Genomic DNA, 11,471 nt, shown 5'->3' on the forward strand with positions numbered 1-11,471 from the left:
TTTGTTAGTTCGGGTGGACGGCATGCCGTGGCGGGAGAAGTTTTTTCTTGCTTCCACTTTTTTTGTGTATACTAGTTGAACGGCGCGGCCTTTTGAGCATCTCCGCGGAGAAACTGGGGAAGTACAGAAAGTGCCAGACTAACGCGTCAAATCAGGTTCCAGATGATGCTAAGGCTGTCGATCCGTGATTGGGTTGGGAGAATTTTGAGTGTGAAAAGATAATCAAGTCATTCTCAATTGGTTCAAGGGGCTGTCACTCCTGTCAGATAAAGCAGATCCCCCAGTGGGAGCTGCATATCCGTCACATCCATCACTATTGAGGCATCTGATAAGAAGGCAGACGTCTGCTCCTGCAGCTGCTTCTCTGCTGTCATGGCACGCCGAGACAGAATCACAAGCGAGCTAAAGTCAAAATGACTCGCAGCAAATTATTAATTTGAGGGCTTTGATCAGCCCACCAAATCCCGACGCCCGACCGGAAGTTTTAGGGGGGAGCCCGAGACCAACCGAGTCTCGGCCGTGGGGTGATCCATTCAACGCTCACGAACTCCTCGGGGAGGCCGTTGTTTGAGCTCATCCAGTCACAAAGATGCTGTTAGTCATGTCTGATGCATGATACATTTTAGCGAAAGTACTATTGTACGATGCTGCGGCAATGCAGGGACCGACGAGACACCGAGGAAGATGCGAATGATGCAGTGGAAGGAAGGAAGTGACGCCTCTTCTTTCCCTCGGATTAAGGTATCGCCGGGATAAATATGCGCTAGTCCTTTCTGGGATGGTTGATCTCACTACTCTCCAAGACAGTAAGACTACCACAATAGTCTCCTGCTAAGCTCTTGTCTTGGCTACAGGGTGGAAACACCCCACACTGGCTCGATGCAAAGCATCTGCTCATTCGCATTGTTAACATGTAACGTCAACGAAATTGTCCATCCGCCTTCCGCCGTCAATCAAATCTGCGTGGGGCTCTTCCCGAGTCGGACCCCCAAAGAGAAAACAAACAGTAATGCAACCTCAATTCGGCTTCATAAATTTGTGGCTCCAGAGAAGAGACTACATGCTAACTAGCTCGTCGTTAGATGGAGTTTCCCTTAAATGAAGCATATCGAACTATACTCCTCCTCTCAACGTAGCCACTGTTGTCTGGTTGCTCAACGCCACAAAGCAAGGTCCAGAACACTCAATGCTCCTCATTTTTTCGGCTCAACCATGGTCGTATCCAAGTCGTCTAGCTCATTATTTATGGCTGCTCTTCCCGAGCCTGAGCCAAATCTTCTCTGATCGATGGCTCACCACCTGCGAACCGAAATAAACCTCTTTCAAGCCTCCTGCCGGAAGAGAACGTCATGACGTTTGCTCCAGCTGGTATTGCGGAGCTGACAGCTCGCCCTACCCTGATGCATAAAAGCCGCTCTGTTGCTCTAGCAGCCCCCTTTCTTGGTCGCAAATAGATTCCGCTCACAATCGGCCTTGTTTCGAACAAATCGTAACGAATATCATCATGGGGCCGCAACAATGGTTTCGCAAGCGCAACCCCGACGGGGGAACGACTCCCGTTTACAGGTCCTCGAATAACCAGCTTCCTATGCTACACCTCGCCGACACAACGCGGAACAATTTCATCGCCGCCGTCGGGGAATTCGTGGGAACCTTTCTCTTCCTCTTCTTCTCCTTCGCTGGGACACAGGTGTCTAATACCCCAAAACCAGCGCCCGGGTCTCCTCCAAACACTCCAAACCTGCTATACTCCTCGCTCTGCTTTGGATTCTCGTTGATGGTCAATGTGTGGGCATTTTATCGAGTGACTGGAGGTTTATTCAACCCTGCCGTATGCTTACCATCCCAGTTTCCAGATTTGCGATTGATCGTTATTCTAGGTCACTCTAGCCCTGTGTCTGGTTGGTGGATTGTCTCCCGTCCGTGGGGTCATTGTTTTCGGGGTCCAGCTCATCGCAGGCATCGCGGCTGCCGGTGTCGTGAGTGCTTTGTTCCCAGGTGACTTGAACGTCGGCACTCGTCTGGGCGGTGGTGCTTCAATCTCGCAGGGGCTGTTCATCGAGATGTTCTTGACGGCTCAGCTGGTGCTCATTATCATTATGCTGGCTGTTGTGAAACATAAATCCACCTTCCTGGCTCCTGTGGGCATTGGACTGGTATTCTTTGTGACTGAGATGGTTGGTAAGTAACTGACTTCGGTCCAATTGCTACCAGATTATATGCGACTAACCACCTCCTTTAAGGGGACTACTATACTGGCGGCTCACTCAACCCAGCGCGATCGCTCGGTCCTGACGTCATCAACCGCAGTTTCCCCGGGTACCACTGGATCTACTGGGTCGGTCCGTTGCTGGGAAGTCTCCTCGCATGCGGCTTCTTCACCTTCCTCAAGATGTTCCAGTACACCACCGTCAACCCCGGCCAAGACTACAATGAATGGGAAGCCAAGATGGGCTCGGGAGGTCCCGGATCGTGGGATATGTCGATGCACCGTCCCTCATATAACTCCGAAGCTACTACGGTAGAGCAGCCGCAATCCCCAACAGCCGGCCGGAGGAACCACACCCCGACCAACTCACAACTGCAGAATAACCCTAATATTCCTAATATCCCTCACGGAGCGGAGCAGGTGTAGACAACCGGGTGTGGTGGATGGTGGAATGGAAACGAAGCGCTAGGGGGTATAAGATTGATGGCAACCGGTTAATTACGTAATTACTTTCTAGGTGTACTATTTTTTTTCTTTCGTTTGATGTTCTGGCCAGGTTCGACGAGAATTTGCACAGATACTCAAGGGTTGGCGCGAGTGGCGTGGTGGTTCATCTACGGAGTACCATTTGAGGCAATTTGACCATCTCCGCGGGGAGCTTCTATCTCCGCGGCTCTGTAGTCCAAATCAACTTCCGACTTCCGCAACTTCCACGAGACAGGATCAAGTCTTGGCTTTGGTCATGTTTTTAGCGGAAGAAGTCATGCTCCGTGCAATACCACGTGCCGGTTTGCAGTAACTCAATCGCTTTCCTAGAAGTCATGATGCATGCTCTAATAGGAGTACGTAGCGTCACTTTGCATTCAATTATCGCATCCATGATTCCTGCGTCAATGGTATACTAGTGATCTTGGATCCCCCCTGAAAAGAAAAGAAAAATAAATAAATAGAAGTAAAAAAAAAAAAAATAAATAAATAAATAAAAAATAAAACAATCAATGAAAATATCAGTTCTTGCCCCGGTAGGGTAAGTCAGAATTCCCACTAGCAAGAGGCAGGGGTTGAGTAGTACTAGTCGACCTGTGAGAAAGTAGATTATGTGACTGGACGACACCGACGAAGTCAAAGGAGTGATTATGACGAAGCATGCTCCAAACAGCAGTTGGCATTGTAAGCAGTAACAAGGATGAGTCTGGACTGAACTTGAAGACACCTTCAATCTTGATATCTGCCACATCCTCCGCGATCGATTCTGATAAGCACTGGATGCATTGCTCGACTATATCCGGCACACTGGTCGTGTCTGAGATCCGAACAGTAACCAACACCTTACCATCTGACAAGTCATCTGCCTTTCGGAGACCTCTAAGCTGCCTTGGGCGCGCTCCCAGAGGACGAAGAGTGATGGATGGCTTGTACTTGGCGGGGAAATGTACAGGGATAAGTCCCAGTTGGCTGTCTGGACGGTTTGCATGCACGGTGAGCTTGGCGTGTATTTGTGATAAAGTGATTTCAGTATCCACTTGATTCAGTAGGTCAATGAGTCGCCTCGTTAGGGAAACATCGATGCCCCTGGCTGCTGGTGATCTGAATGCCGAGACCACAAGGTACTCAATATCTTCACAGTTTAATGCCGCCCTAGATGGGAACGGCGAGTCCAGGATAAAGATGACATCTCCATCTGTAAAGGCCAGCGCGGTCTCCACAAAGCCCCAAGGCAAAGAAACCGTAGGTTCTCTTGCCGAGCCCCTATAGTGTCACTTAGCGTATTGAATGATTATCTCCGGGGAATTCGTATATGAATCTACTTACATAATACTAACACAGGCATTGGGTATGTCATAGTACGCATTCGAATGGCCTTCATACACAATGACGAAGAGCGTATCCGAGGAGTCATAGATAGAGAGTATTGCTTGGATTTTCGCCTGGATAGCCAAGGCTACCTCCGCTATGGGCGCAGATGGGAGCAATAATGAATCAGTTTTGAAGCCGTATTTCCTCTCGAAAAGTCGTAGAAACTCGGCAATATCCTTCCGGTCTAAGTCGTCGTTCTCCCAGCGAAAGCTCAGTACGATGCCTTGTTTGTATTGGCGCTTGGACGGTAGGGCTCTGGTCACACCGTCGTTGATGGCCTTGAGAGCTTCACTGAACGTTTCAGCGTGGCTCAGTGAGTGAACAGCACGGGTAATATAATGATTAGACATCTTGGAAGATATCGGTGGCAGAGAGAAGGAAGGATGAGAAATTGAAGATGAGAGATGAGAGATGAGAGATGAGAAAGAGAGTATGAGAAGAGATGGATAGTATAAGGAGACTTTCAGGAGGAATGATGTCCAGAGTGAGGTGATACTGAGGTAAGATGAGGTAGCCCTGACCGGTACTACTACACATAACCATGGTAATACCCCCATCCTGGGCCGTTGTCTACGAGAGTTATAAGCCTTTCTTTCAGTGTTTTGAACATATAATTATGTGTTCAAGAGGTCTTTCATGAAAGCTTCTGGGTGGCTGTTTACGTATTCCATAACAATATTTGCATGCAAGTCTATAGATCAGCAAGCATGTAGTCAAATGGTTTGGTGGTTTTTGCGATCTTTGTCGATTTGAGATGCCAATGGCCATTGCTTCCAGCTGTCTGGAAATATCCATGGACTAAAGTAGTCAAATACCTTTTCAGCTAATGAATTCTGTTTCTGTCCTCCGGGAAGAATATATGTCCATCAAAAACCAGATAGTCCATTACATTTCTACCGTTGGACCAACTGACAATCCATTGGATATTCCAATGATTGTCTTGTTCTGTCCAAGCTATCCAGAGTCTAGCTGGCTACCAAGCATTCCATTTAGCTCCCAACTCTCAATTCTTCCTGTGCTTCCAGCAAATCCTTCCGCATTCTCAAGCGTTCCTCCGCTGGTGCATCCACCTTATAATCTCTCGATTTCGATTCTATCCATTCAGTTGTAAAATCTGCCTCATTTTCAATGGACCATCTATCTGAGACCTACTTCAGCACAGATACAATGGCAGCTCGGACCGTCTCAATATAAGCCATCCATATCTTACCTTTGCTATATAGCCCAGCACATGCGTTGGAGCCATCTCCACGCTCTTTGGTCGCCTAGACAGAAAGCTAAGCACTTAGCCGATCTAGGAGACTGTCTTCTAAGCAGCGATCGGGCAAACTATCCGCGTTGACCACCAGGCAGTGCAAAGATCGCCTATATTATCGCTTGTTCTGGCGAAGTTCTCGCCCCATTCAGGCTGTCTTGGGGGCCAGAGGATCGGGTTTGATTAAGCCAAGTTCAAACGCGCATCCTGATAGGATTTACACTTTTCCATCCAGTAATAAGCACGACAGCTTGACTCGCGCATGCGACCGATAGTTCCGTACCTGCAGTAGGCAGACAATGCTACGATTAGAAATGACTCGAAGCATTAATGAAGGGGGATGGTGGTATTGCTTGGTTTTGGCCCCCAGAGGGCCAAAAGCCACCGCCGCGGCCAGCCCGATGCTCTACGCTGTTACCGAAGCTCAGCCACCAAGGAGTAAGAGTTGGGAATACTAAAGAAACAGTCCCCCATCAGGAGATTTTCCTATGCCAAGCGTAAGCCAACTGTCACTCACTCTTTGTTTTGCTTGTTACAGTCATTCTCTATCGTCCTTTGGACAATGCCACTCTTTAATGCAAAAACCCTGCTGGCAGGGCTCTACGCTGCAAGCATCGTCTCACCAGCGTTAGGGCTTCCTCAGTCGTCGCATCCGGGCTCGTCAGCTGTTGCACACACCCAGGGTAGAACCTCTTCTGAGAGCCATCCTTCATGGACTTCGGAGTCGGATTCAACAGCCACCACGATCTCAGCCTCGAATACTCCATTGTACTCTCCTTCTTCGCTAGCTACCGCCTCCCTTGGTGCTACTCAAGGGACCTCAGCCGATGACCACGATGGAGCATCGAAGTCTTCTCATGAGGCCACGACACTCTCGTACTCTAGCGCGCCTCTAAACACACCCCAAAGGTCAGTCTTCCCTTGATAATCAAAAAGATAGGTTCTAATGGTAGTAGTGTCCATGACACGTCTGTCAGCCAATACACTCCTTCGAGTTTCCACTCTCATACGACGACATTGTCAAGTTCTTCTGCAGGTGTCCCTGCTCAAGATCATATTACTGCGTCAAGTCATTCTCATTCTGTCGTCTCCAAGGAGACTTCCATTCGCTCCCCTAGCAGCTTGTTCACTCCTGCTTCCATTGAGACTCCCACGAGTCCATCTCCTACTCCTTCAACCCACACTCTTTCCACTCATTCTTCGAGTTCCTCAGAGCATGCTTCATCTGAGTCTGCTACATCATCCCAAAAAATCAGTACATCGAAGGATACCCACACTCACACGCCTACGTTGTCCACGTCTTCATCGGACATCTCGACAAGCTCGTCGGCTTCAGCTCAGCACGACACTTCCACGAGCTCATCGACGCCTGTTCGTTCTCATACCCCTACCACGTCGACGCCGGCTTCATCCAAACCGAGCACTAGCTCTTCGCCCAAGACCCAGACAGCCCACAGCCATACTGAGGACACCACGTCCAGCTCTGCGTCTCACACTCCTACGTCAAAGTCAAGCTCCAGCTCCGCAGAGACTGCTTCATCAAGCCCTGCATCACATACTCCTACATCGAGCACTCACTCCATCACTACCACTACCACTACCACCACGAACACTGATACCAGCCAAAGTGCTAGCATCACAACCGGCCCCTCCACGACACCGAACTCGACAATTTCAACCACCAGCAGCACAACCACTTCCTCTGTTGATGTCTACGCCATCATCAAGCACCTCTACAAGCTCGTAAAGGACACATACCCAGTGATCAAGAAATGGAAGAAGGACCCCAAGTCCGTCAAGGCATCCGATCTCATCAAACCCCTGAAGCGTGTCATTCCCGTAGCGGATGATGTTCTCGACGTACTTGGAGCACCGAGTTCTATAAGTTCAGGCTCTGGTGGCAGCGACTCGGTGCTTGACAGTTGTAGCAGTGGCGGAGGCCTGCTGGGAGATCTCATCGGGATTGCGAGCTGCATCTCCAGTACTGCGGATGAGGCAGTGTCAATTTTGGGCAGTTCGTCAGACAGTGATTCTTCGGATGAGTCCAAGCTCTCGTCCTACTTTGACGCCTTTGAGACCGAAGGAAGTTCCCTCAGTGCAGTGGGAGTGACTGCCACTGGCTCCACCGCGACGAGCACCGGTACGACAACGACCACATCCTCTGGCGATACGTCTTCAAAGTCCTCAAAAACCGCCACGTCTACCAATACGGATACCGATTCGTCTACGAAGTCTACAACAACCAAGACGTCGACAAAGTCCACCACAACTTCCGACTCTATCTCGTCTGCCGGCTCAGGCGGCCACTCTGGGAGCGCCTCTGCTTCACCCACTTCGACAAGCACCAAAGATTCTTCTACCTCCACAAAGACCAAGACCAAGTCTAAGACAGAATCCTCACAGGTAGCATCGTCATCCGCTGCAGCAAGCAAGACTACATCCACAGATACCACCACCACAAGGAAGACCACATCCACCAAGTCTACTGAATCCTCTTCTTCCGCACCGCTGTCTGCATCCTCGTCAGCCCACACGTCCAGCATTGCTACGACCAACTCCACATCCACCAGTACCGACAGCAAATCTAGTACGTCGACCGACACCACAACTATCATAATCCACACGCACAGCGGAACAGCCAGCGACACCAGCACCACCCACCACACCTCCAGCGTGACGCCCTCACCATCACGCAACCAGACCGCCACAACCCTAGTCACCACAACCTCCTCCTACACCACGCCCCTCTGCACGAACCAGTAAGCCCTTCCCCTTCCCCATCCCCACCCTCACCAACCACAAACCCACTAACCCAACCCCCAGCGCCGACCCCGACAACGGCTCCGGCAACGTCTGCGTCTGCAACCAACCGAACGGCGACTACACAACCCTGTCCGAACTCCCCTCGGGCAGCGGCTGCTCCTACACCTCCATCCCGACCCCCACCAGCACGAGCACCACAAAAACCACCAGCACAAAAACCACATCCGACCCCCCCTTCACCACCACCGAACTCAACAGCGACGTCCTCGTCTGCGCCACCTCCACGCTAAGCTACTTCTCGACCTTCACGTACACGAAATGCGCCGGCACCAGCAGCACGATCTACACGGCGCCGACGCCGACGCCCACGGCCCAAATGGTCATTGCCTACCTCTCCGACGTGTACAGCTACTGGTCGTTCTTCACGCCGGACATCGGCTCCTCAATTGACTGTTGTAAGGATGCGGAGGCGGGCGAGCTTGAGGCCAGTGGGAATATCAAGGTGGTGGATCCGCCGTATCCCGATGGGACGAAGAAGTTGGATTTTAAGATCCATGATATGGAGGATTGTGTGTATAAGGGGACGAGTGATGAGCCCGGCACGTTTACTTGTCCGCAGTTGGGGAAGACGGTCGATTGTGAGAGTTATGGGAGTAGTAAGGTGCATGATTGTTATGGGGCGTTGAGTGTGAGTATGTTTAATCCGGTGGTGAGGTGTCAGTGGTATTAGGTTTAGTGGTAGTAGTAGTAGTAGTAGTGACTTGATATAGAAGGGATGGAAGAGAGAGGGGCGGGTTTGTTTCATATAGCCTATTGTAATGAGTGTTAATTGATATTGTTTAAATGTTTGATTGTTGTCAGTATCGTGTTGAAGGGCGTTTGCTTATTAGCGGTAGTGTGAGGTTGGCAGGCTGAGGTTGGCATGCATCCCATAAATGTGAGATACAAGGTTGTAAAGTGGCAGTGATGAAGCTTGCACTTGGTAAGGGTGGTAATACCAGGCAGCGACTGCTGATTATGATTTTCAGTCCGGTTTCAATCAGAAATGATTTATTGATTGTTGAAATAACGCCATAACAAATTGGTATCTAATACATAATATAATCTAGGTTTACAATGCTACCACCGAATTCCATTACGAGGTGTTTATTTATCGTTCCCCAAAGCATTACCCCACATGATAATCCAGTAATGCCTTCTCCCACATCCCCGAGCCGACATCCACATAGCCGTCCAATCCCATCTGCCGGCCCGATCGACGATACCATAACCCAATCTTATGATCATCTGGAAGGATGTTCACATGTATCGAGTCAATGCGGCGTGACTCTGGAACCAGATCTCCCGGCATGAGGCCTTTAGATTCGATCTCGATCAATCGTTCCAGGACGAGCACAGCCCCCGGTGTAGTCCAGAGACCTTCCTGTCTCTGACAACTGCGGAGTAATTGTACTGCTTCTCGCCGTATGTACCAGTCGCGACATTTGAAGGCACAGAAGAAAAGTGGAGGAATGATGCCCATTCCGATGGAGAAGTTGGGCATGGTTGATTGGGTAGGTGTGGAGAGGAGGAGGATCTTGGCAAGGGCTACGGCTCGACCGAAGTTGAGGTGAAAAGCATCAAAGCGAGTTTCACTGCCACCGAGACGCGTTTCTGTCGCGGCCATGATGTAGATAATTTCGCTCCAGAGTTTGAGGACGGTGAGGATGGTGCTGTCGCGGAGGAGTAGGGTGTTGCCGGTGCATGTCATTGAGTTGTCGAGTTCTGTGGTCCAGTTCTGAAGCTTATTGAGGATGGCCATGCGTCTGCTGTCTAGGACGGTGCAGTAGCCTGGTGAGGAGGGGTCGGAGGGATTAGGAGTCAGTACCAGTCGGCCTAGTCTGACGAGTAGGCTGCCGGCTTTTTCTAAGCTGTCGGTCGGCTCTTCAAGACTGAGGTCGTTGACCTCCATGTAGGGGGCGTCGCAGCGGTTACTATCCACCTCCTCAACGAAGACTTCGTCGGCAAAAGTCGACCATTGTAGTTGTAGACGGGCAAACACTTTCATCAGTACTGTACCCGTGGTAGAATATCCCGGTTTGCCGGTGGTTCTCCATTCTTTAAGAAGTTTGAGACCACCACGCAAGTGACAACAGGCAGAGTGCGTATCACCCTGCAGAAACATGAATGAGACGAACAATACGCAGGTCACGAGTGTTATTTCCATGTTAGCGCTGGATGGAACTCCACCCGCTAGCTGGTGTCGCAGTGAGGATATTGCTTTGACACATTGTTGGAGAGGTAGGCGGCTGTCTATGGCCCCCTGACCGGTACTGGTGCGCTCAAAGTTACAGTGGAGGGCACTTAATGCGATGGCAGCATGGCGGACTGCTGGCTCGGCTTCGGTGACTTGGTGGACTAGACGTAGCCAGAAGTCATCATCAAAGTAACCGGAACATTGAAAAGCGGTATTCCTGCGGAAGAAATCGAGATACCAACGCTCCTGCCGGGTGAGGTCGATTTCATTGGTGTGTAAGATTAGATCCGACACTAGGGACGGCACGCTCACCGTTGAAGATGAGCTGCTAGTCGATGACGGCGATGTTGAAGCGAGCCGGAGCTTGGAAGCGCGCGTTCTTCTATCGATGGTTTGCTGGTATCCATCGCATATCCGACCAGTGCTGCTGCACATGCGACAGATGGGTCGGGTTTCGTCACATTTCTTATGGCGAATCCTACATGATCCACATTAACGGTGGTCCCCATGCACAAGCAAACAATGAAGGCCCACGGTGACTCCGTACCTACAGGTCCGACAACCCGTACGCACTTTGGTGTGACTGACCCGGGTCCTTTTCTTCGGCGCTGGTTCCTGGACGCCCATGGTTGAAGATGACATGTTGGATCTCAGCCAAGATTCTGCAGGCTATATATGCGAACCGGCTACCTAGCCAGCGAGAATCAAGAGAGACATGGCCAGGGTGATGGTTAAAAAATGGGGAGAAACTAGGATGAGGCAATGAGAGGATGACACTAATGCTTCCTGCTCGCGTTAGTCAGCCACACCCGTTGGGGGCGATTCGACCTGATTGGATCCCTTGGACAAAGAAGATGAGGTTTCTTCCATCGTCTGGGACCTTGCAAGACTTGAGTTTCGCCAGGAGGGGCGTGCTTCCGAAGATGCCGGGCGGAACCTGCTCTCAGATCAGAGGCAGCTGAGAGAGGATATGTTGACGCCGTTTACCCTGTGGACAATGTGCCTTAACAAGGCTGGATCTGGTACCTGACCTTGGGTGTGCCTTGGTACTACTAGGTCGATGGAACCAATACAACTTCTACAAATTAGGTATGTGCTCGGGTCCCCGCACACCCAATCGGCCTGTACTCACGATCGACTAGGAAGGAATT

General features: G+C 50.5%; 4 protein-coding genes across 4 annotated transcripts; 2 read left to right on the forward strand and 2 right to left on the reverse strand.

Annotated features, from left to right (window-relative positions):
* The first annotated feature begins 1,394 nt into the window (after positions 1-1,394).
* BO88DRAFT_168684 (aquaporin) lies at positions 1,395-2,856 on the forward strand. Its single transcript, XM_025701646.1, has 3 exons — positions 1,395-1,831; positions 1,881-2,181; positions 2,244-2,856. Exons 1-3 carry the CDS (start codon positions 1,505-1,507, stop codon positions 2,633-2,635), a joined length of 1,020 nt encoding a protein of 339 aa, XP_025566540.1. The 5' UTR covers positions 1,395-1,504; the 3' UTR covers positions 2,636-2,856.
* A 323-nt stretch (positions 2,857-3,179) lies between these two features.
* Positions 3,180-4,416, reverse strand: BO88DRAFT_473416 (uncharacterized protein; the record flags this gene model as incomplete). The annotated part of the gene is made up of 3 exons (XM_025711775.1): positions 3,180-3,958; positions 4,022-4,124; positions 4,332-4,416. The coding sequence occupies 3 exons, from the start codon at positions 4,414-4,416 to the stop codon at positions 3,217-3,219; spliced, it is 930 nt and encodes a 309-aa protein (XP_025566541.1). The 3' UTR covers positions 3,180-3,216.
* Positions 4,417-5,883: 1,467 nt separating this feature from the next.
* On the forward strand, positions 5,884-8,814 carry BO88DRAFT_332257 (uncharacterized protein; the record flags this gene model as incomplete). Its single annotated transcript, XM_025702716.1, has 3 exons — positions 5,884-6,230; positions 6,779-8,080; positions 8,145-8,814. 3 exons carry the CDS (start codon positions 5,884-5,886, stop codon positions 8,812-8,814), a joined length of 2,319 nt encoding a protein of 772 aa, XP_025566542.1.
* Positions 8,815-9,143: 329 nt separating this feature from the next.
* On the reverse strand, positions 9,144-11,039 carry BO88DRAFT_381566 (Zn(II)2Cys6 transcription factor). The gene is made up of 2 exons (XM_025704590.1): positions 10,868-11,039; positions 9,144-10,798 (listed from the first exon to the last, which is right to left on the reverse strand). Exons 1-2 carry the CDS (start codon positions 10,960-10,962, stop codon positions 9,253-9,255), a joined length of 1,641 nt encoding a protein of 546 aa, XP_025566543.1. The 5' UTR covers positions 10,963-11,039; the 3' UTR covers positions 9,144-9,252.
* Positions 11,040-11,471: the final 432 nt, after the last annotated feature.

The sequence above is a fragment of the Aspergillus vadensis genome (assembly GCF_003184925.1).
Source record: "Aspergillus vadensis CBS 113365 unplaced genomic scaffold BO88scaffold_3, whole genome shotgun sequence".
NCBI classification, from domain to species: Eukaryota; Fungi; Ascomycota; class Eurotiomycetes; order Eurotiales; family Aspergillaceae; genus Aspergillus; species Aspergillus vadensis.